Raw genomic sequence first — 24,802 nt, forward strand, 5'->3', positions numbered from 1 at the left:
TGTTACATTTGTTTCCACTATCATTTGTCTCGAGTAATTTAAAAATGTCTCTCTCCTTTTTAGTTTTTAATCCATTAGTTAGTCAGGGTTGTGTCATTCAATTCCCATGTATTTGTGAATTTTTCTTTTGCCACTGATTTCTAATTTGATACCATTGTGGTCAGAAAAGAGACTTGGTGTAATTTGTGTCTTTTTGCAGTTTTAGAATTATTTTTATGGCATGCATGATCTGTCCTAGAAAAGATTCTTTGTATGCTTAACTCAGTAGTTTCGTTTGTTTTGTTTTTTGTTTTGTTTTGTTTTGTTTTTCAAATCTGTCTCCTAATTGATTTTCTGTCTGGATGAACTCTCTGTTTTGAAAACAGTGTATGAAAAGAAAGTTCTTAACTATTACTGTGTTGTACTTATTTCTCCTTTTAGTTCTGTCACTGTTTGCTTAATAGACTTAGATGCTCCAATGTTGACTGCATATATATATTTTAAACTGTTACATTCTTGATTGATTGGCCCATCGTTGTATAACATTTTGTCTCTCTGTCCATTTTTGGCCTAACGTGTATTTTGTCTAAAATAAATAGAGCTACCCTGCTTTCTTTTGGTCACCATTTGCTTGAAATATCTTTTTATGTCTTTTATCTCTCATTCTGTATATGCTGTGAAAGCTAAAATGTATTTTGGTATCCAGCATATCATTGGATCTTATTTTTTCGCCTCTCTGTTATTATTGATTATACATTATATTGATTATATTGTTTATATATTGATTATAATTATCGCTTGTTTGGAGACTTAGTTTTTTAAGTAAGTGTAAAGTAATTAGTGATTGATAAGGACTTAGTATTGCCATTTCATTGTTTTCCAAATGTTTTACAGATCTTTCCTTCTTGCATGCCCTTTGTGTTTGACAAATTCTTTTAGTGGTGCTTTCATTCCTTATCCTAATGCCTTATCTATCTGCTACATGTTTTTCCTTGGTGGTCACCATGTGGTGTTTACCATTGTGTATTAAACTGATAACATATTGATAACATATTGATAGTAATTTTTTTTGTTTTTTTTATTTTTTTTCAACGTTTTTTATTTATTTTTGGGACAGAGAGAGACAGAGCATGAACAGGGGAGGGTCAGAGAGAGAGGGAGACACAGAATCGGAAACAGGCTCCAGGCTCCGAGCCATCAACCCAGAGCCTGACGCGGGGCTCGAACTCACGGACCGCGAGATCGTGACCTGGCTGAAGTCGGACGCTTAACCGACTGCGCCACCCAGGCGCCCCAATAACATATTGATAGTAATTTTATACTTTTAGCTCTCTCCCCTCACATTTGGATTATTAATAGTTACAATTTACATGTGTATTCAATAACAAATTAATACATCTTGATTATTTTTAATATTCATGTTTGTGAACTTTATTTTAGAATGCTGAATTAAGCACTGTCATTACAATATTAGAGGATTTTCTTTGGTAAAGTATTTTCAATTACCAGGACATATCGTAAATTCTTATGTTTTCATGATATTAATTGGCATGTTTTATTTGGGATTGAAGAACACCATTTAGAATTTCATATAACGTAGATCCAGTGGTGATGAACCACTTCTGCTTTTGTTCAGGAAGATCTTTATGTCCTCCTTATTAAAAGGAATAACTTTGCTACTAATAGCATTTTGGTTGAAAGTTTATTTCACTACTTTGTGTATATCATGCCACTCTCTCCTGGCTTTCAAAATCTTGGTGAGAATTCTCGTATTCTTTTTTGGGCTCATTTAGATATTATGAGTTATTTTTCTCTTGTTGGTTTCAAAACTCTCTTTATTTTTGAAATTTGATAATGTAACTACAATGAATCTTACTATAGTCCTGAAAAGGTTCAACCTATTTGGGATTCTTTGGGTCTGGATGTACATATCTCTTGCACAGTGTAGGAAGTTTTCAGCTCGTATTCCTTAAATATACTTTCTGTCCCAGTGTCTCTCTCCTCTCTTTCTGGGATTCCTATAATCCTAGATCATTGATTCTCTATTCTGTGTGATGAGATGGCTGTTGAAGCTCTAATCTGAATAATTCAATCAGTCATTGTGTTATGCCACTGGAGAATTTGTTTTTTCTCTTTAATGGTTTCTGTATTTTTGTTGAACATACGTGTTTCATGTATTGTTTTCTTAATTTTCTTTTGTTGTCTTTCAGGATGTTTTTGTAGTTCAGTGAACTTCTCTAATAGTTCAGGATTATTCTGAATTCTTTGTCTTAGAGTTCATTTCTTTCACATCAGTTATTGGAGCTTTGTTTAGTAGCTTTTCATGGTGTAATGTTCACTGTATTAGTCACAATTCTTGATTCCTTGAATTACTACCTACACATTAGACTAAGCAGTTTCCTCTTACAGACTCCACTGGTTTGTTTTGGCATGGGGAGACCCTCACCAGGCAGCTCAGCTAGGTGTACTGAAAACTTCAGCTGTTAGCATATATGGGCAAAAAGGCTCAGTGTTGGGAAATTAGTAGGACACGGACCGTGCTCTGAGAATGGTGTGTACCATGGAAAACATTACGAGATCATAGAGTATTTTTTCTTTTTTTAATTAAAATTTTTTTAATTATTTTTTTTTAATTTTTAAATTTTATTTAAATCTAAGTAGGTTAACCTATAATGTAATAATGATTTCAGGAGTAGAATTTAGTGATCCATCAATTAATATTAATGTAAATGCCCATCCCAACAAGTGTGCTCCTCATTTCCCATCACCCACTTAGATAATTCCCCCAAACAACACCCCTGCAGCAACCCTCAGTTTTGTTCTCTGTATCTGAGAGTCTCTTACGGTTTTCCTCCGTGTTTTTATCTTATTTTTCTTTTTCCTTCTCTATGTTTCCTTGTTTTGTTTCACATGTAAGTGAAATCATACAGTATTTATCTTTCTCTGACTGACTTATTTAGCTTAACATAATACACACCAGTTGCATCCCAGTTGTGGCAAATGGCAAGACTTCATTCTTTTTTCTGCATCACAAAGGAGTGTTCCATTGTGTGTGTGTGTGTGTGCGCGCGCGCACGCGCGCGCGCGTGTGTGTGTGTGTATACATATGTATACATATATACAACGTCTGTTTTAATGTTAATGTCACTTGATGGACATTTGGGCTCCTTCCATAATTTGGCTATTGTTGATAGCACTTGTCATAAACATTGTGGCTCACATGCTCCTTGAGATCAGCATTTTTGTATCCTTTGGATAAATACCCAGTAGTGAAGTTGCTGGGTTGTAGGGTAATTCTATTTTTATTTATTTGAGGAACCTCCATACTGTTTTACACAGTGGCTACATCAGTTTGTATTCCCACCATCAGTGCAAAAAGGTTCCCCTTTCTCTGCATCCTCACCTACATCTGTTGTTTCCTGAGTTGTTCATTTTAGCCATTCTGATAGGTGAGATGGTATCTCAGTGTGGTTTTGATTTGTATTTCCCTGATGATGCATATTGTGGAATGTTTTTTCATGTGTGTGTTATCCATCTGGGTGTTTTCTTTAAAAAAGTGTCCATTCATGTCTTTTGTCCATTTCTTTATTGGATTATGTGTTTTTTGGGGGTTGAGTTTGATAATTTCTTTATGGATTTTGGATACTGTCTCTTTATCTGATACGTCATCTGCACCTATCCCCCAATTCTGTTGGTTGCCTCTTTTAAAACTGATTATTTATGTATCTTGAGAGAGGGCGGAGAGAGAAAGAGCAGAGAAGGGGCAGAGAAAGAGAGGAGAGGGTCCCAAGCCGGCTCCATGCTGTCAGCACAGAGCCCAATTTGGGGCTTGATCTCACAAACCAATTGCAAGATCATGACCTGTGCTGAAACCAGGAGGAGGATGCTTAACCATCTGAGCCACCCAGGTGTTCACCCTGCCATTAGTTGCCTTTTAATTTTGTTGATTGTTTACTTTGCTGCGCAGAAGGCTTTTATCTTGATGAGGTCCCAGTAGTTCATTTTTGCTTTTATTTCCCTTGCCTCTGGCGATGACCAGTAAGAAGTTTCTGCAGCCAAACAAAAAGGGGTTGTTTCCTATTTTCTCCTCTAGGATTTTGAGGGTCTCCTGTCTTACATTTAGGTGTTTCATCCAGTTTGAATTCATTTTTGTGTGTGGTATGAGAACATGGTGTAGGCTCATTGTTCTACATGTCACTGTCCAGTTTTCCAGTCACCATTTGCTTAAGGCACTGTCTTTTTACTTCGGATATTCTCTCCTGCTGTTCCAAAGATCAGTTGGCCATAACATTTGTAGGTTGATTTATGGGTTCTCTATTTTTTTTAAGTATGAAATGTATTGTCAGATTGGTTTCCATACAACACCCGGTGTTCATCCCAACAGGTGTACTCCTCAATACCCATCACCTACCCTTCCCTCCCTCCCATCCCCCATCAACCATCAGTTTGTTCGCAGTTGTTAAGAGTCTCTTATGGTTTGGCTCCCTCTCTCTCTCTACTTTTTTTTTCCTTCCCTCCCCCATGGTCTTCTGTAAGTTTCTCAGGATCCACATAAGAGTGGAAACATATGGTATCTGTCTTTCTCCGTATGGCTTATTTCACTTACCATGACACTCTTCAGTTCCATCCATGTTGCTACAAAAGGCCGTATTTCATTCTTTCTCATTGCCATGTAGTATTCCATTGTGTATATAAACCACATCTTCTTTATCCATTCATAAGTTGATGGACGTTTAGGCTCTTTCCATAATTTGACTATTGTTGAAAGTGCTACTATAAACATTGGGGTACAATTGCCCCTATGCATCAGCACTCCTGTATCCCTTGGGTAAATTCCTAGCAGTGCTATTGCTGGGTCATGGGGTAGATCTATTTTTTCATTTTGTGAGGAACCTCCACACTGTTTTCCAGAGTGGCTGCCACCAGTTTGTAGCCAACAGCGCAAGGGGGTTCCCGTTTTTCCACATCCTCTCCAGCATCTATAGTATCCTGATGTGTTCATTTTGGCCAGTCTGACTGGCATGAGGTGGTATCTCAGTGTAGTTTTGATTTGTATTTCCTTGATGAGGAGCAACGTTGAGCATCTTTTCATGTGCCTGTTGGCCATCTGGATGTCTTCTTTAGAGAGGTGTCTTACTGATGTTTTCTTCCCATTTCTTCGCTGTATTATTTGCTTTTTGGGTGTGGAGTTTGGGGAGTTCTTTATAGATTTTGGATACTGACCCTTTGTCCGATATATCATTTGCCAATAATCTTTTCCCATTCCGTTGGTTGCCTTTTAGTTTTGTTGATTGTTTCCTTTGCTGTGCAGAAGCTTTTTATCTTCATGAGGTCCCAGTAGTTCATTTTTGCTTTTAATTCCCTTGCCTTTGGGGGTGTGTCAAGTAAGAAATTGCTGGGGCTGAGGTCAGAGAGGTTGTTTTTTTTTTTTTTTTCCTGCTTTCTTCTCCAGGATTTTGATGGTTTCCTGTCTCACATTCAGGTCCTTTATCCATTTTGAGTTTATTTTGGTGAGTGGAGTAAGAAACAGGTCTAGTTTCATTCTCCTGCGTGTTGCTGTCCAGTTCTCCCAGCAGCATTTGTTAAAGAGACTGTCTTTTTTTCCATTGGATCTTCTTTCCTGCTTCGTCAAAGATTAGTTGGCCATACTTTTGTGAGTCCAATTCTGAAATCTACATCCTATTCCATTAGTCCATGTGTCTGCTTTTGTGCCACTACCATACTGTCTTGATGATTATAGCCTTGTAGCAGAGGCTAAAGTCTGGGATTGTGATGCCTCCCACTTTGGTCTTCTTATTCAGTATTACTTTGGCTATTTGGGGTCATCTGTGGTTCCATACATTTTTAGGATCCTTTGTTCTAGCTTTGAGAAGAATGCTGGGGCAATTTTGATTGGGATTGCATTGAATGTGTAGATTGCTTTGGGTAGTATTGACATTTTGACAGTATTTATTATTCCAATCCATGAGCACGGAATGTTTTTCCATTTCTTTGTATCTTCTTCAATTTCCTTCATAAGCTTTCTGTAGTTTTCAGCATACAGATCTTTTACATCTTTGGTTAGGTTTATTCCTAGGTATTTTATGCTTCTTCGTGCAATTGTGAATGGGATCAGTTTCTTTATTTGTCGTTCTGTTGCTTCATTACTAGTGTATTAGAATGCAACTGATTTCTGCACGTTAATTATGTATCCTGCAGCTTTGCTGAATTCATGTATCAGTTATAATAGACTTTTGATGGAGTCTCTCGGGTTTTCCATGTAGAATATCATGCCATCTGCAAAAAGTGAAAGCTTGACTTCATCTTTGCCAATTTTGATGCCTTTGATTTCCTTTTGTTGTCGGATTGCTGATGCTACAGCTTCCAACACTATGTTGAACAACAGCGGTGAGAGTGAACATCTGTGTTCCTGTTCCCAGGGGGGAGAGCTCTCAGTGTTTCCCCACTGAGAATGATATTAGCTGAGGGCTTTTCATAAATGGTTTTTATGAAGTTTAAGTATGTTCCTTCTATCCCAACTTTTCCGATGGTTTGTATTAAGAAAGGATGCTGAATTTTGTCAAATGCTTTTTCTGCATCGATTGACAGGATCATATGGTTCTCCCCTCCCCTCCCCTCCCCTCCCCTCCCCTCCCCTCTTTTCTTTTCTTTTTTCTTCCCTTTCCCTTTCCCTTTCCCTTTCCTTTTCCCTTTCCCTTTCTCCCTTTCCCTTTCCCTTTCTCCCTTTCCCTTTCTCCCTTTCCCTTTTCCCTTTCCTTTTCCCTTTCCCTTTCTCCCTTTCCCTTTCCCTTTCTCCCTTTCCCCTCTCCCTTTCCCTTTCTCCCTTTCCCTTTCTCTCTTTCCCTTTTCCCTTTCCCTTTCCTTTCCCTTTCCCTTTTTCCCTTTCCCTTTCCCCCTTTCCCTTTTTTCCCTTTCCCTTTTTCCCTTTCCCTTTCCCTCTCCCTCTCCCTCTCCCTTTTTCCCTCTCCCTCTCCCTTTTTCCCTCTCCCTCTCCCTTTTTCCCTCTCCCTCTCCCTTTTTCCCTCTCCCTCTCCCTCTCCCTTTTTCCCTCTCCCTTTTTCCCTCTCCCTCTCCCTTTTTCCCCTCTCCCTCTCCCTCTCCCTTTTTCCCTCTCCCTCTCCCTTTTTCCCTCTCCCTCTCCCTTTTTCCCTCTCCCTCTCCCTTTTTCCCTCTCCCTCTCCCTTTTTCCCTCTCCGTCTCCCTTTTTCCCTCTCCGTCTCTCCCTCTCCCTCTCTCCCTCTCCCTCTCCCTCTCCCTTTTTCCCTCTCCCTCTCCCTCTCCCTCTCCCTCTCCCTCTGCCTCTCCCTCTCCCTTTTTCCCTCTCCCTCTCCCTCTCCCTTTTTCCCTCTCCCTCTCCCTTTTTCCCTCTCCCTCTCCCTCTCCCCCTCTCCCTCTGCCTCTCCCTCTCCCTGTCCCTCTCCCTCTCTCCCTCTCCCTCTCTCCCTCTCCCTCTCTCCCTCTCCCTCTCCCTCTCCCTCTCTCCCTCTCCCTCTCCCTCTCCTTCTCCCTCTCCCTCTCCCCCCTCTCCCTCTCCCTCTCTCCCTCTTCCTCTCTCCCTCTCCCCCTCTCCCTCTCCCGCTCCCCCTCCCCCTCCCATGTATCACATTGATTGACTTGAGAACGTTGAACCAGCCCTGCAGCCCAGGAATGAATCCCACTTGATCATGGTGAATAATCCTTTTAAATGCTGTTGAATTCAATGTGCTGGTATCTTGTTGAATAATCCCTTTAAATGCTGTTGAATTCGAATTGCTGGTATCCATAGTCATCAGGGATATTGGCCTAGTGTTCTCTTTTTTTGCTTGGTCTCTGTCTGGTTTAGGAAACAAAGTAATGCTGGCTTCCTAGAATAAGTCTGGAAGTTTTCCTTCCCTTTCTATTTTTTGGAAAAGCTTGAGAAGGATAGGTATTTTCTCTGCCTTAAATGTCTGGTAGAGTTCCCCAGGGAAGCCATCTGGTCCAGAACTCTTACGTGTTGGGAGATTTTTGATGACTGATTCAATTTCTTCACTGTTTATTGGTCTGTTTCTGTTTCTTCCTGTTTGAGTTTTGGAAGCGTATGGGTGCTTAGGAATTTGTCCATTTCTTCCAGGTTGTTCAGTTTGTTGGCATATAATTTGTCATAGTATTCCCTGATAATTGCTTGTATTTCTGAGGGATTGGTTGTAATAATTCCATTGTCATGCATGATTTTATCTATTTGGGTCATCTCCCTTTTCTTTTTGAGAAGCCTGGCTAGAGGTTTATCAATTTTATTTTTTCAAAAACCAACTCTTGGTTGCCTTGATCGGCTCTACAGTGTTTTGAGATTCTATATTATTTATTTCTGCTCTGGTCTTTATTATTTCTCTTCTCCTGCTGGGTTTGGGGTGACTTTGCTGTTCTGCTTCTAGTTCCTTTAGGTGTGCTGTTAGATTATGTATTTGGGATTTTCTTGTTTCTTGACATAGGCCTGGATTGCAATGTATTTTCCTCTCAGGACTGCCTTTGCTGCGTCCCAAAGCGCTTGGATTGTTGTATTTTCATTTTCATTTGTTTCCATATATTTTTCAGTTCCTTCTCTAATTGCCTGGTTGACCCATTCATTCTTTACTAGGGTGTTCCTTAACCTCCATGCTTTTGGTGGTTTTCCAGACTTTTTCCTGTGGTTGATGTCAAGTTTCATAGCCTGTGGTCTGAAAGTGTGCTTGGTATGATCTCAATTCTTTTATACTTATGAAGGGCTGTTTTGTGACCCAGTATGTGCTCTATCTTGGAGAATGTTCCATGTGCACTCGAGAAGAAAGTATATTCTGTTGGTTTGGAATGCAGAGTTCTAACTATATCTGTCAAGGACCCTTCTTTCTTTATTGATCCTGTGTCTAGATGATCTATCCATTGTTGTAAGTGGAGTATTAAAGCCCCCTGCCATTACCGCATTCTTATCAATAAGGTTGCTTATGTTTGTGATTCGTTGTTTTACATGTTTGGGGGCTCCAGAATTTGGTGCATAGACATTTATAATTGTTAGCTCTTCCTGATGGATAGACCCTATAATTATTATATAATGCCCTTCTTCATCTCTCGTTACAACCTTTCATTTAAAGTCTAGTTTGTCTGATATAAGTGTGGCTACTCCACCTTTCTTTTGACTTCTGGTACTAGGCTAGTTCTCCATCTTTCAGTCTCATTTCAATCTGAAGGTGTCCTCAGGCCTAAAATGAGTCTCTTGTAGACAGCAAATAGATGGGTCTTTTTTTTTTTTATCCATTCTGATACCCTATGACTTTTGTGTGGAGCATTTAGTCCATTTACATTCAGTGTTACTATAGAAAGATAGGGGTTTAGAGTCATTGTGATGTCTGTAGTCTCATGCTTGTAGTGATGTCTCTGGTACTTTGTGGTCGTTGCAACATTTCACTTACAGAATCCCCCTTAGGCTCTCTTGTAGGGCTGGTTTAGTGGTGATGAATTCGTTCAGTTTTTGTTTGTTTGGGAAAGCCTTTCTCTCTCCTTCTATTCTGAATGACAGACTTGCTTGATAACGGATTCTCGAGGGCATATTTTGTCTCTGCATCACATTGCAGATTTCCTGTCATTCCTTTCTGACCTTCCAAGTTTCAGTAGCTAAGTCTGCTACTAGTCTTATGGGTCTCCCTTTATATGTTAGAGAGAGTTTATCCCTAGCTGCACTCAGAATTTTCTGTTTACCCTTGCATTTGCCAGTTTCGCTATGGTAGGTTGTGCAAAAGATCGATTCAAGCTACATCTGGAGAGAGTTCTCTGTGCCTCTTGGATTTCAGTGCCTTTTTCTTTCCCCAGATAAGGGAAGTTCTCAGCTGTGATTTGTGCAAGTACATCTTCAGCCTCTTTCCTCTCTCTTCCTCTTCTGGAATTCCTATTATATGGATATTGGTACGTTTGATAGCATCACTTAGTTCTCTAAGTCTCCCCTCATACTCCTGGGTTTTTTTCTCTCTCTTTTTCTCAGCTTCCTCTTTTTCCATAATTTTATCTTCTAATGCACCTATTCTCCCCTCTGCCTCTTCAATCCGAGCTGTGGTCGCCTCCATTGTATTTTGCACCTCATTTAGAGCATTTTTTAGCTCCTCCTGACTATTTCTTAGTCCCTTGATCTCTGTAGCAATAGATTCTCTGCTGTCGTCTATGCTGTTTTCAAGCCCAGTGATTAATTTTATGACTATTACTCTAAATTCTTGTTCACTTATATAGCTTAAATTGGTTTTGATAAATTCGTTAGCTGTCGTTACTTCCTGGAGTCCTTTGAAGAGAGTTCTTCCGTTTTGTCATTTTGGATAGTCCCGGGACTGGCACAGAACTGCAGGGCACTTCCCCTGTGTGCTGTGTGGAGTAACTTGTGTTGGTGGGCGGGGCCGCAGTCAGACCGGATGTCTGACCTCAGCCCACCGCCAGGGGCCACAGTCAGACTGGTGTGTACCTTATCTTCCCCTCTCCCAGGGGCAGGACTCACTGTGGAGTGGAGTGGCCCCTGTCGGGGCTACTTGCACACGCCAGGTTTGTGGTGCTGCTTCAGTGGGATCTGGTGTATTAGCCGGGGTGGATCCGCAAGGTGCATGGGGCAGGAGGGGCAGGCTTAGCTCGCTTTGCTGTCAGTGGTCTCCTGCGGGAGGGGCCTTGCAGCACTGGGAGGGAGGCAGGCAGGCAGACCCGTTGGAGGGATGGATCCACCAAAGCACAGTGTTGGGCATTTGCCAGGTGCAAGCAAGTTCGGTGACAGGAACTGGGTTCCCTTTGGGATTTCAGCTCGGGGGGGGGGGGGGAGAGGCAGATGGCGCTTGCCAGCACCCTTTGTTCCCAGGCCGAGCTGAGCTCTGTCTTCCGGGGCTCAACAACTCTCCCTCCCAGTGTCCTCTCACCCTCCCTGCTCTCCGAGAGCAGAGCTGTTGACTTTTAACATTCCAGATGTTAAGTGCCACTGGCTGTCAGAACTCACGTAGTCCAGCCCCTCCGCTTTTGTAATCCAGACTCGTGGATTCACCTTGCCAGGCGGGCTGCCCTCCACTGCCCTGGCTCCTTCCCACCAGTCCGTGTAGCGCGCACCTCCTCTCTGCCCTTCCTACCCTTTTCCGTGGGCCTCTTGTCTACACTTGGCTCTAGAGAGTCCATTCTGCTAGACTTCTGGTGGTTTTCTGGGTTATTTTAGCAGATGTGGGTGGAGTCTAAGTGATCAGCAGGTCGAGGTAAGCCCAGTGTCCTCCTACATCACCATCTTCCAGTTCTTCCATCTGGGCTCTCTGTTTTGTTCCATTGATCTGTGTGTCTGGTTTTGTGCCAGGACCATACTATCTTGACAATTACAACTTTGTAATAAAGCTTGATGTCCAGAATTGTGATGCCTCCAGCTTTAGCTTTATTTTTTTTACATTACTTTGGCTGTTTGAAGTCTTTCCTGGTTCCAGACAAATTTTAGAATTGTTTGTTATAGCTCTGTGAAGTGTGCTGATACTACTTCAATAGGGACTTCTATGAATATGTAGATTGCTTTGGATAGAATTGATGTTTTAATAGCATTTTTTCTTCCAATCCATGAGCATGGAACCCTTTTCCATTTCTTTGTGTCTTCTTTAATTTCTTTCATAAAGTTTCTATAGTTTTAAAGATTCAGATCTTGTACCTCTTCAGTTAATTTTATTCCTAGGTATTTTATGGTTTTTAGTGCAATTATAAATGGCATTCCTTTATTTTTCTTTCTGCTGCTTCATTATCGGTGTGTGGTAATGCCATTGATTTCTGTCCATTGATTTTATATCTTACAGCTTTGCTGAATTCATGTATCATTTCTAACAGTTTTTTGGTGGAGTCTTTTGGATTTTTCCATGTAGAGTAGACGAGTGAAGGTTTGAGTTCTTCCTTGCTGATTTTGATGCTTTTTATTTCTTTCTGTTGTCTGATTGATGAGGCTAGGACTTCCAACCCAGTGTTGAACAGCAGTAGTGAGACTGGACATTCTTGTCATGGTCTTGACTGTAGGGGAAAAGGTCTCGTTTTCCCCATTGAGGATATTAGTCTTTTATGATGTTGATATGTGTTCCTTTTATTTTTACTTTCTTAAGAGTTTTTTTTTTTTTTGTCAAAAAAGGGTGCTGTATTTTGTCAGATGCTTTTTCTGCACCTACTTAAAGGATCATGTTGTTCCTGTCATTCCTTTTATTAGTATGTTTTATCACGTTGCTTGATTTGTGAGTATGGAACCAATCCTGCAGCCCAGGAATAAATTCACTTGCTAGTGGTGAATAATTTTTTAAATCTGTTGTTGGATTTGGTTTTCTAGTATCTTGGGAATTTTTGCATTTATATTTACCAGGGAAATTGGTCTGTAGTTCTCCCTTTCCATGGGATGGTGTTTGTTTTTCTGTATCTTATTTCACTTACAGTTACGCTGTCAAGATCCATCTTTGTTGTCAGAAATGGCGTAATTCTCTCTTTTTTATTGATAAATAATATTCCATTGTTTCTGTATTATTATTTTTTTAAACTCTATTTATATATCTCTATACTGATCTTAACCTGTGTGTCTGTCATACCTATCTTACCTGTCTGTGTAAGCTAATCTATCACATTTTCTCTATACATTTTTCTGTTCATTGACACTTAAGTTGTTTCCATGTCATGGCTACTGTAAACAGTCCTGCAAAACAGCAGGTGCACATATTTCTCTGAGGTAGTGATTTTATTTTTTTCTTTCAACTATATCCTTAGAAGTAAAATTGCTGAATTGCATGTTAGTTCCATTTTTAATTTTATGAGGAACTTCCCTTTTGGATTTTCTATTTCCCTAACTAATGATGTTTTATACAGTTTTCATGTAGTTGGTCATTCACATAGCTTCTTTGGAAGAATGACTATCCAGGCCCTATGCCTATTTTCATTTGGATTTATTTTGGATTTTTTTTTCCTGTTGAGTAGTTATGAGTACTGTATGTATTTGTATATTACTCCTTATTAGATAGATGGGTTTGCAAGTATTTCCTGCCATTCTATAGGTTACCTTTTATTTTCTTGAAATGAAGAATGAATGAATTTATTTACTTTCCTGCACAAAAACTTCCATTATGATCTGGTCTATGATATGTTTGTTTTTTGTTTATTTATTTCTGAAATTTATTTTAATTCAAGTTAGTTAAAATAGCATAGTATTGGTTTCAGGAGTAGAATTCAGTGAATGATCACTTACGTATAACACCCATAGCTCACCCTGACAGTTGCCACCTTTAATGCCCATCCATCATCTAGTTAGCCCATGCCCCCACCCTACTGCCCCCAACAAACAAACCCTCAGTTTGTTCTGTGTATTTAAGAGAACTGTATTTACGGTTTGTCTCCCTGTCTGTTTTGATCTTATTTTTCCTTCCCTTCCTCTGTGTTCATCCTTTGGGTTCGTAAACGCCAAATCATATATTTTGGTATCATATCCAAAAAGTTGTTGTCAAGACCAGTGTCATGGAGTTTTCCCCTTATGCTTGAAACTTCAGATTTCACCTTTAACATTTAATTAATTTAAAGTTAATATTTGGAATGGTCTCAAATAGGAGAACAATTTTGTAATCTTTATTGTTACTGTCAGTGAATAGTGACTGAAAGAAGCATCTGGGAAATTGTTTACCCACTTTTAGTACCTTGATTATGAGTGGTGATAACACAAATATTTTTTCTGGGTTTTAAATATCTAATGTATTGTTAGTTCTAAAGTGGAAAGTATGTTTATTTATTGTGGAAACAGCCAATGCTGTTTTTTTCTGTTAATGTCTGCCACTTTTAGCTCTATTTTGACCTCAACAGGACTCAAGTTTCAATTACTATTAATATTTTAATATAATAAATAGCGAGGATTTTAGGTAGCTAAAATCATACCTACATCATCATTAAATTGGTATTTTTCTATAAGAAATTAATAGAATGTTGCTTTTAACAGGGCAAAAAAGAACTCCAGGTAACCCTTTTCCAAACATTGGTGCTGTTGATGTTTAATGAAGGAAATCGGTTCAGCTTAGAAGAAATTAAGGTGGCTACTGGAGTAGGTAAGTATTGATTGTAATTGTTTAACTCTGTGCTGTAATAAAAATGCTAAACATTTTTTTTTTCTCATTCAGAGGATAGAGAACTTAGAAGAACTCTACAATCATTAGCTTGTGGCAGAGCTAGAGTTCTTATCAAAAGTCCCAAGGGCAGAGATGTGGAAGATGGTGATGTATTTTTTTGTAATGAGGAATTCAAACACAAACTCTTCAAGATAAAGATCAGTGAAATCCAGATGAAAGAAACGGTACTTTTTTTCTCACTTTAATGTCACTTTAATTTTCTGATGCCTTTTAAGAAGTCTTTTTTTTTTTTTTTTTTTTTTTTTTTTTGGTTCAGTAGTTAGAATAATATGTTTTTTGTGTTTTGGTAAAAAACATAAAATTTTACCATCATGAGCATTTTGAAGTGTATGGTTCAGTAATGTTAAATATATCTACACTGTGTGCAACAGATATGCAGAACTTTTTCATTTCAAAAAATAGAAAATTTGTTTTAACAAGACTCTGTTTTCTTCATACCCCAGCCTTGGTAAATAACATTTTTATTTTATTTTAGTTGAATATGACTAATTTTGGTACTTTATATAAGAAGAGCCATAAGTATTTCAAGTATGTGTCTTTTTGTGACTGGCGTAATTCACTTAGCATAATGTCCTCAAATTTCATTAAAATACGTAGCTACAGAGCAAGTAAAAGGATTTTTTTTCATTTACAGCTGAATATTCCATTACATGAATATGTCACATTTTGTTTATCCATTCATTCACTGATGATCATTGGGTTGCTTCCACCTCTTGGCTGTTGTGAATAATGATGCTGTGAATATGAGTGTACATGCCTGTACAGAGATACAAGTATCTCTGAGGCTCCGCTCTTAATTGTTTGGACATTTGGCCAGAAGTGGGTGTGCTGGATCATAGAGTCATTTTATTTTAATTTTCTTTTGGGGAACCAGTATACTGTATTCCATAGAATTTTCTAAGTTTTACAGTCCACCACCAGTGCAGAAGAATACCAGTTTCTCCACATATTTGGCAAAAGTTATTTTCTCTCTTGATATTATTATTATTGTTAGTAGTAGTAGCAGTCGTCGTCTTAGTATTAGTATTAGTATTTATATTTTTATAGTAGATATTCTGCTAGGACAAAAAAGTGATATTATCATTTTGATTTGCATTCTATGAGAATTTATAAGTTTGAACAACTATTTATGTGCATTATGGCCGTTCGTATATCAATATTGGAAAAAATGTGTATTCAAGCACTTTGCCTTTTTTTTTAATTTGAGTTATTTAATATTTTTGTTGTTTAATTTTGGGAATTATTTATACCTCTGAGATATTAATGACTTATATGTATATGATTTACAAATATTTTCTCATTCTGTAGCATGCTTTTCAACTCTTGATTTTATCCCGTGATGCACAAAAAAGTTTAATGTAGTAACATTTGTCTGTTTTGCTTTTACCCGTGCTTTTTGTCAAATCCAGTCTCTTGAAGCTTTTTTCCTGTTTCCTTTGAGGAGTTTCTGTTTGTGTATTTGTCTTCTTTGTTTTGTTTTGTTTTCTGGTTTTAATTAAATTTAATTTTTGTGTGAGTTAAATGTCCACTTTCATTCTTTTGCATGTGAATATCTATTGAACCATTTTTTATTAAATTTTAACTTTTAATCCCGTTGTAGCTGACATACGTTAGAATATTAGTTTCACGTAGACGGTATAGTAAGTCAGCCCTTCCACACAACACCCAGTGCTCTTCCAGATGCCCTCCTTAATTCCCAACACCTATATATCCGATTCCCACAGGCACCCACCCGTCCTCTGGAAACCATCAGTGTGTTCTCTAGAGTTAAGAGTCTGTTTCTTGCTTTTTTTCTTTAACTTGTTTGTTTTATTTCTCAAATTTCACAAATGAGTGAAATCATACAGGATTTGTCTAGCTCCATCCATGTTGCAAATGGCAAGATTTTATTCTTTTTTAGGATTTCTGGTTGTGTGCGTGTATCACATCTTCTTTATGCTTCCCTGGACACTTGGGTGACTTCCTTAATTTGGCTTTTGCAAATAATGCTTCAAAAAACAGGGCTGCACGTATCCCTTTGAGCTAGTGTTTTGGCATTTTGGGGTAAGTACCAAATTGGTGCATTATAGGGTAGTTCTACTTTTGACTTTCTGAGGTATCTCCTTACTGTGTTCCAAAGTAGCTACACCAGTGTAAGAGAATTCCCCTTTCTCTGCATCTTTATCAGCACCTGCTTTTTCTTCTGTTGTTGTTTTTTTTTTTTTTATTTTAGCCATTGACTGTTTTGAGGTGATATATCATTGTAGTTTCGATTTGTATTTCTCTTGATGATCTATGATACTGAGCATCTTTTCACGTGTCTGTTGGCCATATGGATGTCCTCTTAGGAGAAATATCTGTCCAAGGTTTCTGCCTATTTTTAAATTGGATTATTTTCTGGATGCTGAGTTGTATCAGTTCTTTACATGTTGTGAATACTAACCCATTATCAGTTATGTCATCTGCAGTGATGTTATTGTGCCATTGAGTACATTGTCTTGTAATTTGTTAATTGTTTTCTTTGGTATGCAGAAGGTTTTTATTTTGATGTAGTCCCTATAGTTTGTTTGTTTGTTTGTTTGTTTGTTGTTTGTTTTCCCTTGACATAGGAAACCTCTCTGGAAAGCCCATGCTCTCTCTATGATTTTTATGGTTTCAAGTCTCATTTTTAGGTCTTTAATTCATTTTGAATGTATTTTTGTGTCTTGGGTAAGAAAGTGGTTCATTTTAATTCTTTTTCATGTCCCTGACCAGTTTTTCCATCAGTATGTATTGAAGAGACTTTACATATTCTTGCTTCCTTTGTTGAATATTAATGTATGTATGGTTTTATTTCTGGGTTTTCTGTTCTTTTTGCTCTGTTTCTTTTTGTTCTGTTCTTTCTACTTTTATGTAATTTCCTTGCTGTATTGATTATTACACTTTTATAATATAACTTAAAATCTGGAATTGTGATACCTCCAACTTCGTTCTTCTTTTTCGAGATTGCTTCACGTATTTGGGGTCTTTTGTGCTCCATATAGATTTTAGGATCATTGGTTTCAGTCCTATGAAAAATGCTCTTGGTATTTTGATAAGGGTTGCATTAAATGTAATGCATTTACATTGTTTAGGTTTTGGTTTTGGTTGTTTAGGATTTTAACAATATTTCTTCTTGCAATCTATGAGTATGGGATGTTTTTCCGTTTCTTTGTGTCCTCTTCAGTTTCTTTCATAAGTGTTTTGTGTTTTCAGAGTACAGGTCCTTCACCTCTTTGGTCAGGTTCATTCCTAGGGACTTAATTATTTTTCCTGCAATTGTAAGTGGGAGTATTTTCTTAAATTTCTCTTTCTGTGACTTCGTTTTTAATGTATTTAAATGCAGCCTTTTCTGTAGGTTGATTTTGTATCCTGCAACTTTACTGAATTCATTTATCGGTTTTAGTAGTTTTTTTCATGGAGATTTTAGGGTTTTCTGTATACAGTACCTCATGTCATATGCAAATAGTGAAAGTTTTCCTTCTTTACCAATTTGTATGCCTTTTGTTTTTGTTGTTGTTGTTGTCTGATTGATGTGGCTAGGACTTCTAAGTACTAATTTGAATAAAAGTGGTAAGAGTGGGTTATCCCTGTCTTGTTCCTCAACTCTCAGTTTTTCCCCATTGAGTATGAAGTTTGTTACAGGTTTCATAGGTGACCTTTATATGTTCTCTCTAAAGCTATGTTGTTGAGGGTTTCTATCATGAATGAATGTTGTACTTTGAGAATGCTTTTTCTTCATCTGTTGAAATGATCGTATGGTTTTATATTTTCTCTTGTTAGTGTAACATATTCCCTTGATTGATACGGGAATATCAAACTATCCTTCATCCTGGGAATGTATTTAACTTGATCATAGTGAATGATTTTTTATGTATTATTGAATTTTGTTTGCTGTTATTTGGTTGAGAATTGTTGCATCCATGTCCACCAGGGATATTGGCCTGTAGTTCTCTTTGTGTTGTCTTTCTTTGGTTTTGGATTCAGGGTAATGCTGGCCTTAATAGAGTGAATTGGGAAAGTTTCCTTCCATTTCTATTTTATGGAATAGTTTGAGAAGAAGTGGTATTATCCTTCTGTTTTGATAGAATTCACTTATGAAACCATCTTGTTCTGGAATTTTGTTTGTTGAGAGTTTTTAGATTATTGAGTAATTTCATTGATAGTAATCAGTTTGATCAAATTTTCTATTTCATCCTATTTTCAGTTTTGGCATTTTACGTTTCTCATAATTTATCAGTTATTTCTACAGTGTCTAATTTGTTGGCATATGATTTTTCATAATATGGTCTTCCAGTTGTTTCTGTGGTGTTGGTTATTATTTCTCCTTTGTTGTTTGTGGTTTTGTTAATTTGAGTGCTTTTTTTTATGGGTCTGGTTAGATATTGATCCATTTTGTTTATCTTCTCAGAGAATAAGATCCTGGTTTCACTGAACGGTTTGTTTTTTTTTCTTGTTGAACACACTTGTATCCTTTATACATTGAGGGGTGTTCAGTATTGTTCAAGATCATTTGACCATATATGCAAGTATGTTTTCTTTCATCTTCTGTTTCTATTTCATTGTCTATATTTCTCTGCCCTTTTACCATACTATTTGTATTACTATAGCTTTTGTAATATTGTGTAAAATCACAATGGGGGTCATCCATTGTTTTCTTCCTTGTTCTTTTCTTCTTTGTTCTTTTTTCATTATTCATTTTACTTTTAAAATCACATGATTTTAAAATCGTTTCTTATTTCTGCATCTGCAAAAATTTGATTTAGAATTTTGATAGGCATTACAAAGTATCTGGAGATGGATTAGGTATTATTGATACCTTAACAATATTCACCTAGTTGATGAATATGGGATGGATTTCCATTTATGTCTGTCATATGTATTTCTTTTAGCAATATTTTGTAGTTCAGTGGGTGTCTTTTACCAATACTCCACTAGTTTAACTCATAACTGTTGTTTTTACTTTTGATGCTTATGAAAGTGGTACATTTCTTTATTTCTTGTTTCTCCATTTTTACTAAGGTACAGTTGACAGTTAAAACTTGTATGATTCGTGCTGTACACTTGATGTTTTGACATAAATAGACATTGTGGAATAATTGCCATAATAAGGCTAATTTGACATATCCTTAAATCTCTCTCATATGTTAACTTTTTTGTGTGTGTGATTTTAGTGGTAAGAATATTAAATTACACTCTCAGTAAATCTCAAGCATGTCATACAACAGTTGTTAAGTATATTTAACATTGCTCTATATTTAATATGTAGGACTCATTCATCTTGCATAACTAAAACTATTTTTTTATTTCATGGGAACATGACCTGAGCTGAAGTCGAGTCAGACTTTCAACCACCTGTACTACCCAGGTATCCCCCACCCCATCTGTCCTTATCAACATTTTATTGTTTTGTGTGTCACATCTTTAATTTTAATTCATTTTGTGTATGACTTGAGCTAAGGGTCCAGTTTTATTCTGTTATAGATGGATGTCCCGTATTCCCAACAGTTATGGAAGAGATCCCTTTTCCCCACTGTGTTTTCTTGGCCTCCTGGCATAGTCTTGTGTTTTAGGGTATTTAATGGTCTGTCAGTTTTATTCTGTTGGCATATATCTCTTTTTATTCCAGTGTTGTAGACTCGTAAGTCTGAAGTTCTCTCTTGGCCAGCAGTAGAGCAGATTCAGGATGAAAAGTAGAGATGGCTAATGTCCAGGAAATGACAAGATCCCCGAATAAGGGTCCTTGCCCCGTATTTATTATTATCAGAAAGCTTACAAAAGTGATGGACACGCAGAAAGAGAGAGTGAATCTGTGAACATAAACTCATGGCATGAGGAGAAGGGGTTTTTGAAGATATCGGTGTTTGGGTTTGGGTCAGTATAAAACAAAATCATGGCGCCAGGCAGATGGATGTTAATGGCAGACAGGAGGTACCATGTCTGTTTATCTTAGCTAGCCTAGGGGATAAGACAGATAGAGCATGCAACCTCAGGGTTAACAAGGCACCTTTTCTTTTGCTAACCAGCTCCACTTTGGGCAGCTTAACCAGCATAGCAGGAATCTGTAGCCCCGTATACCTGTTTACCCAATTTGGTCCTTCTTTCCTATGAAAGCAGCTCTCTGCTGTAGTACTAAATTGGGGGACACTTTTACCCTGAATGCTTAATCTTGTTTAACTCATATAACTTTGTATTGGGAGCCTTTGCCCCCTCTCTGTTCTGGGGGCCTTTACCCACCCCTGCTCTATCCTCAGGTCCTAATCTTGTTTACCCAAGGTTGGGTGTGATCATGTTATGGCTTTGTAATTCTTTATGCCTTGTTAACCCATGGTGCAAGCCCAGGGAGTTCCTAAGTTTAATCCTCAAATTCCAGTATCCTACTATTTTGATTAGAGTAGTTTTTAGTATGTTTTGATCAGGGAGAATCATAGTGTTATCTCGGTGTTCTTTTTATTTTTAAAAATTTTTATGTTTATTCATTTTTGAAAGACAGAGAGAGACAGAGCAGGGGTAGGGCAGAGAGAGAGGGGGACACAGAATCTGAAGCAGGCTTCTGGCTCTGAGCTGTCAGCACAGAGGCCAGTACAGGGCTAGAACCCACAAACTGCAAGATCATGACCTCAGCTGAAGTCCAGCATCCAACCAACTGAGCCACCCGGGAGCCCCTAGGTGTTCTTAATATTTCTTAAATATTCTGGGTCTTTGTGGTTTCAAATACCTTTTAATAGGCTTTTTTTCTCTTTCTGTAAGACGTGACATTTTGATTTTGCTAGAGATTGCTTTGAATCTGAAGGTTGCTGTGGGTAGTGTGGACATCTTAATAATAAGTCTAACTTTTCAGAGACACAGGATGTCTATTTATTATAAATGTCTTTTGTGAGTTTTTCTAGTGCTTAGTATACAAGTCTTTCATCTCCCATTTAATCGTAAGTATTTAATTCTTTAATTACTTTTAAATTTGAATATAATTGACACAGTATTACTTTAGTTTCAGAATTACAACTCAGTAATTCTGCAACTCCGTATATTATGCTGTGTTCCACCACAAGTATAGGTATTATTTGACATCATACAATGCCATTACAGTGGCTTTGACTGTGTTACTTCTGCTGTGTCTTTCATTCTTATGAATTATTCATTCCACAACTGGACACCTGTGTGTCCTGCTCCCTTTCACCCAGTTTGCCCATCCTACCCATTCTCCACCCTCTTGCAACCTTGAATTCTCTGTGGAATTTATAGGTTTGATTCTGGCTTTTTGCTTTTTAATGCATTTGATTTTTAGATTTCACCTGTGAGTAAAATCATGTGACATTTGCCTTTCTCAGTGTGACTTATGATACTTAGCATAATATCCTCTAGTTCCATCCCTGTTGATAATGGCAAGAACTCATCCTTTTATATGGCTGAATACATGTTTATATACATACACACACCACATATTTCTTATTCATTCATCTATCAGTGGACACTTAAGTTACCTCCATATCTTGCTATTGTAAATCATGCTGCAGTAAACATAGGAATGCACGTATCTTTTTGAATTAGTGGTTTTTTTTTTTTCCTCCTTTGGATAAATACCCTATAGTAGAAATACTAAATCATACGGAATTAATATTTTAACCTGTAAAGGCACGTCCATGCTTTTTTTTTTACAGTGGCTGTACCAAATCATATTCCAACCAACAGTGTACAAAATTTCCTTTTTCTACATAATCTCACTGATAACTTATTTTTGGTCTTTGTTTCTGTCTTTTCTGATAGGTGTAATATATTTTATGGTGGTTTTGGCTTGCATTTCCCAGATGATCGGTGATTTGGGCATGTTTTCATGAGTCTTGGCCTTCTGTAGGTCTTCTTTGGAAAAATACCTATTCATTTCCTTTGACCATTTTTTAATTGCGTTTCTTTTTTACTGTTTTCATCATATATTTTGGATACTAAAACCTTATCAGATATATCATGACTCTTTTCCTGTTCAGTACATTGCCTTTGCATTGTGTTGATGGTTTCCTTCAGTGTGCAAAAATTTTAATTTTTCATGTAGTCCCAATAGTTTGTTTTGGCTTTATAATAATATTACTCTTGCTAGAGGAGATAAATCTAGCAAAATGTTGCTTTGGCCAATGTCAAGGGAAGTTACCACCTATGCTCTATCTATCCTAGGATGTTTATGCTTTCAGGTCTCATGTTTAGCTCTTTAATTCATTTTGAGTGTATTTTTGTGTATAGTGTAAGAAAGCGGTCCAGTTTCTTTATTTTACATGCAGTTACCCAGTTTTTTGAGCACGTTTTATTGGAGAGACTTGTCTTTTCCCTATTCGCATGTTCGTGCCTCTTTTAGAGGCATATGTTAATTGGCCAAATAATTATAGGTTTATTTTTGGGATTTATTCTGTTCTCTTGATCTGTATTTCTGTTTTTGACCCAGTATGGTACTCTTTTGATTACTACATATTTGTTACATATCTTAAAACCTGGGATTGTGATAGCTTTGTTTTGTTTCCTTTTTTTCTAAAGATTGCTTTAGCTATATGAGGTCTTTTGTGGTTTGAAGACATTTTAGGATATTTTGTTCTACCTCTGTGAAAATATATTTTGATTTCATTATATTTCTTTAAATCTGTAGATTGCTTTGGGTAGTGAAGGTATTTTAACCATATTTATTCTTCCAGTCCTATGAGTATGGAATGTTTTTCCATTTCTTTGTCTCCTCTTCAACTTTTTTAGGGTTCTCTGTTTAGTGTTTTTTGTTCTGTGTTTTTCAGAATTCAGGACTTTCAGGCTAAGTTTATTCTTAGGTGTTGTATAGGTTTGGGTTGCAATTGTAAATTGAATTATTTTCATAATTTATATTCTACTTTGTTATTAGTTACAAACAGTGCAATTTTATGGGTATTGATTTTGTGTCTTGGCACTTACCTAATTCACTAATTACTTCTAATCATTTTTGGTGGAGGCTTTAGGATTTTCTTTCTTCATTACCAATTTGGATGCCTCTTATTTTCTTTTCTTTTGTGATTGCTGCAGCTAGAATGTCTTCTTTTTTTTTTTAATTTTTTTTAACGTTTATTTATTTTTGAGACAGAGAGAGAGAGAGCATGAACAGGGGAGGGTCAGAGAAAGAGGGAGACACAGAATCCGAAACAGGCTCCAGGCTCTGAGCTGTCAGCAGAGAGCCCGATGCGGGGCTCGAACTCATGAATCTTGAGATCATGACCTGAGCTGAAGTCGGATGCTTAACCAACTGAGCCACCCAAGCGCCCCTGCAGCTAGAATTTCTTATGTTAGGCTAACTAAAAGTGTTGAGCTCCTAGCTGCCTAGAAGAAAAGCTTTGTTTTTCCCTATTCAGTGTGTTGATAGCTGTGTTTTCTCATAGATGATGTTTTATATTGAAGTATGTTCTCTTTAAACTGACTTTCTTGGGAGTTTTTTTCATAAATACATATTGAATTTTGTCAGAATTTTATGCATCTATTGAGGCAATCATACGATTTTTTTCGATCAATTTTTGATGTGTTGGGTATGACATTGACTGATTGCAAATATTGAACTATACTTGCATCTCTGGAGTTAATCCTTCCTAATTGTAGTAAATGATGTTTTTAATGTTTTATTGAAGGTAGTTTGCTAATGTTTTGTTGAGGGTTTTTGCCTCTGTTTATCAGGTATATTGGCCTGTAGTTTTCTTTTTTTGGAGTGTCTTTGGTTTGCATCAGGGTAAACCTGGCCTCATAGGATGAATTTGGAAGCATTTCTTCATCGTACGTGGTTTTTTTTTTTGGGGGGGGGGGCATAGTTTGAGAGTAGATATTAACTATTATTTAAATGTCTGGTAGAATTACCCTGTGAATCCATCTGATCCTGGGATTTTAATTTTTGGTAACTTTTAATTAACAGTTCAATTTCATTACTACTACTTGGGCTGTTAAATTTTCTGTTTCTTCCTGATTCAGTCTTGGAAGATGTTTTTAGGAATGTATCCATTTGCTCTAGGTTGTTCATTTTGTTGGGATTTTTTCATAACATTCTCTTATAATTCTTTATATTTGTGTCGTATAAGTTCTGTTTTGTTTCTCATGTTATATATTGGGTCCATTTTCTCTCTCCTATGCTCTCTTTCCCTTTTTGGTGAGCCTGGGTAAGGGTTTATCAATTTTGTTTATATTTTCAAGGATCCAGGCGTGGATTTACTTATTTAAACTTTCTGCTGTTTTCATAGTCTTTATTTTACTGATTCTGGTCTGCTTTATTTGTTTATTTGAGCTTTTTCTTATTTATTGAGGTAGTCTTGTGTTGCTATATATTTCCCTCTTAATACAGCTTTTGCTGTGTTCAAAAGATTTTGGATCATTTTGGTTTCATTTTCATTTGTTGTCACATATTTTTGTATATCTTCTTTGATTACTCTGTTGACACATTTAGTATCCTCTTGTTTAACTTTTGTGTGTTTGTGCTTGTGCCAGTTTTTTTTTCTTGTGATTGCTTTCTGGTTTTATCTTGTGGTTGGAAAAGTGGCATGATGTAATTTCAGTCATTTTAAATTTATTGAGATGTGTTTTGTGTTCTAACATCTGTGTATTCTGGAGAATGTTCAATGTGCCCTTGGAAATAAGGTGTGCTCTGTTATTATATCTTTTAAAGTCCATCTGATTCAGTCTGACATTGTTTTCTTACTGATTTTCTTCTTGGATGATCTTTCTAT

At 37.2% G+C, this 24,802-nt stretch overlaps 1 protein-coding gene across 1 annotated transcript in view; it reads left to right on the top strand.

Moving 5' to 3' along the window:
- LOC145715077 (cullin-4B-like) overlaps positions 1–24,802 on the top strand; it is a 137,911-nt gene that overhangs the window by 89,186 nt on the left and 23,923 nt on the right. Inside the window, 2 exon segments of the mRNA XM_081794660.1 lie at positions 13,913–14,018; positions 14,091–14,263. Of these exon segments, the coding sequence (XP_081650786.1) occupies positions 13,913–14,018; positions 14,091–14,263 (279 nt within the window).

Source organism: Panthera onca, chromosome Y, assembly GCF_046562875.1.
Source record: "Panthera onca isolate mPanOnc1 chromosome Y, mPanOnc1 haplotype 2, whole genome shotgun sequence".
NCBI lineage: Eukaryota > Metazoa > Chordata > Mammalia > Carnivora > Felidae > Panthera > Panthera onca.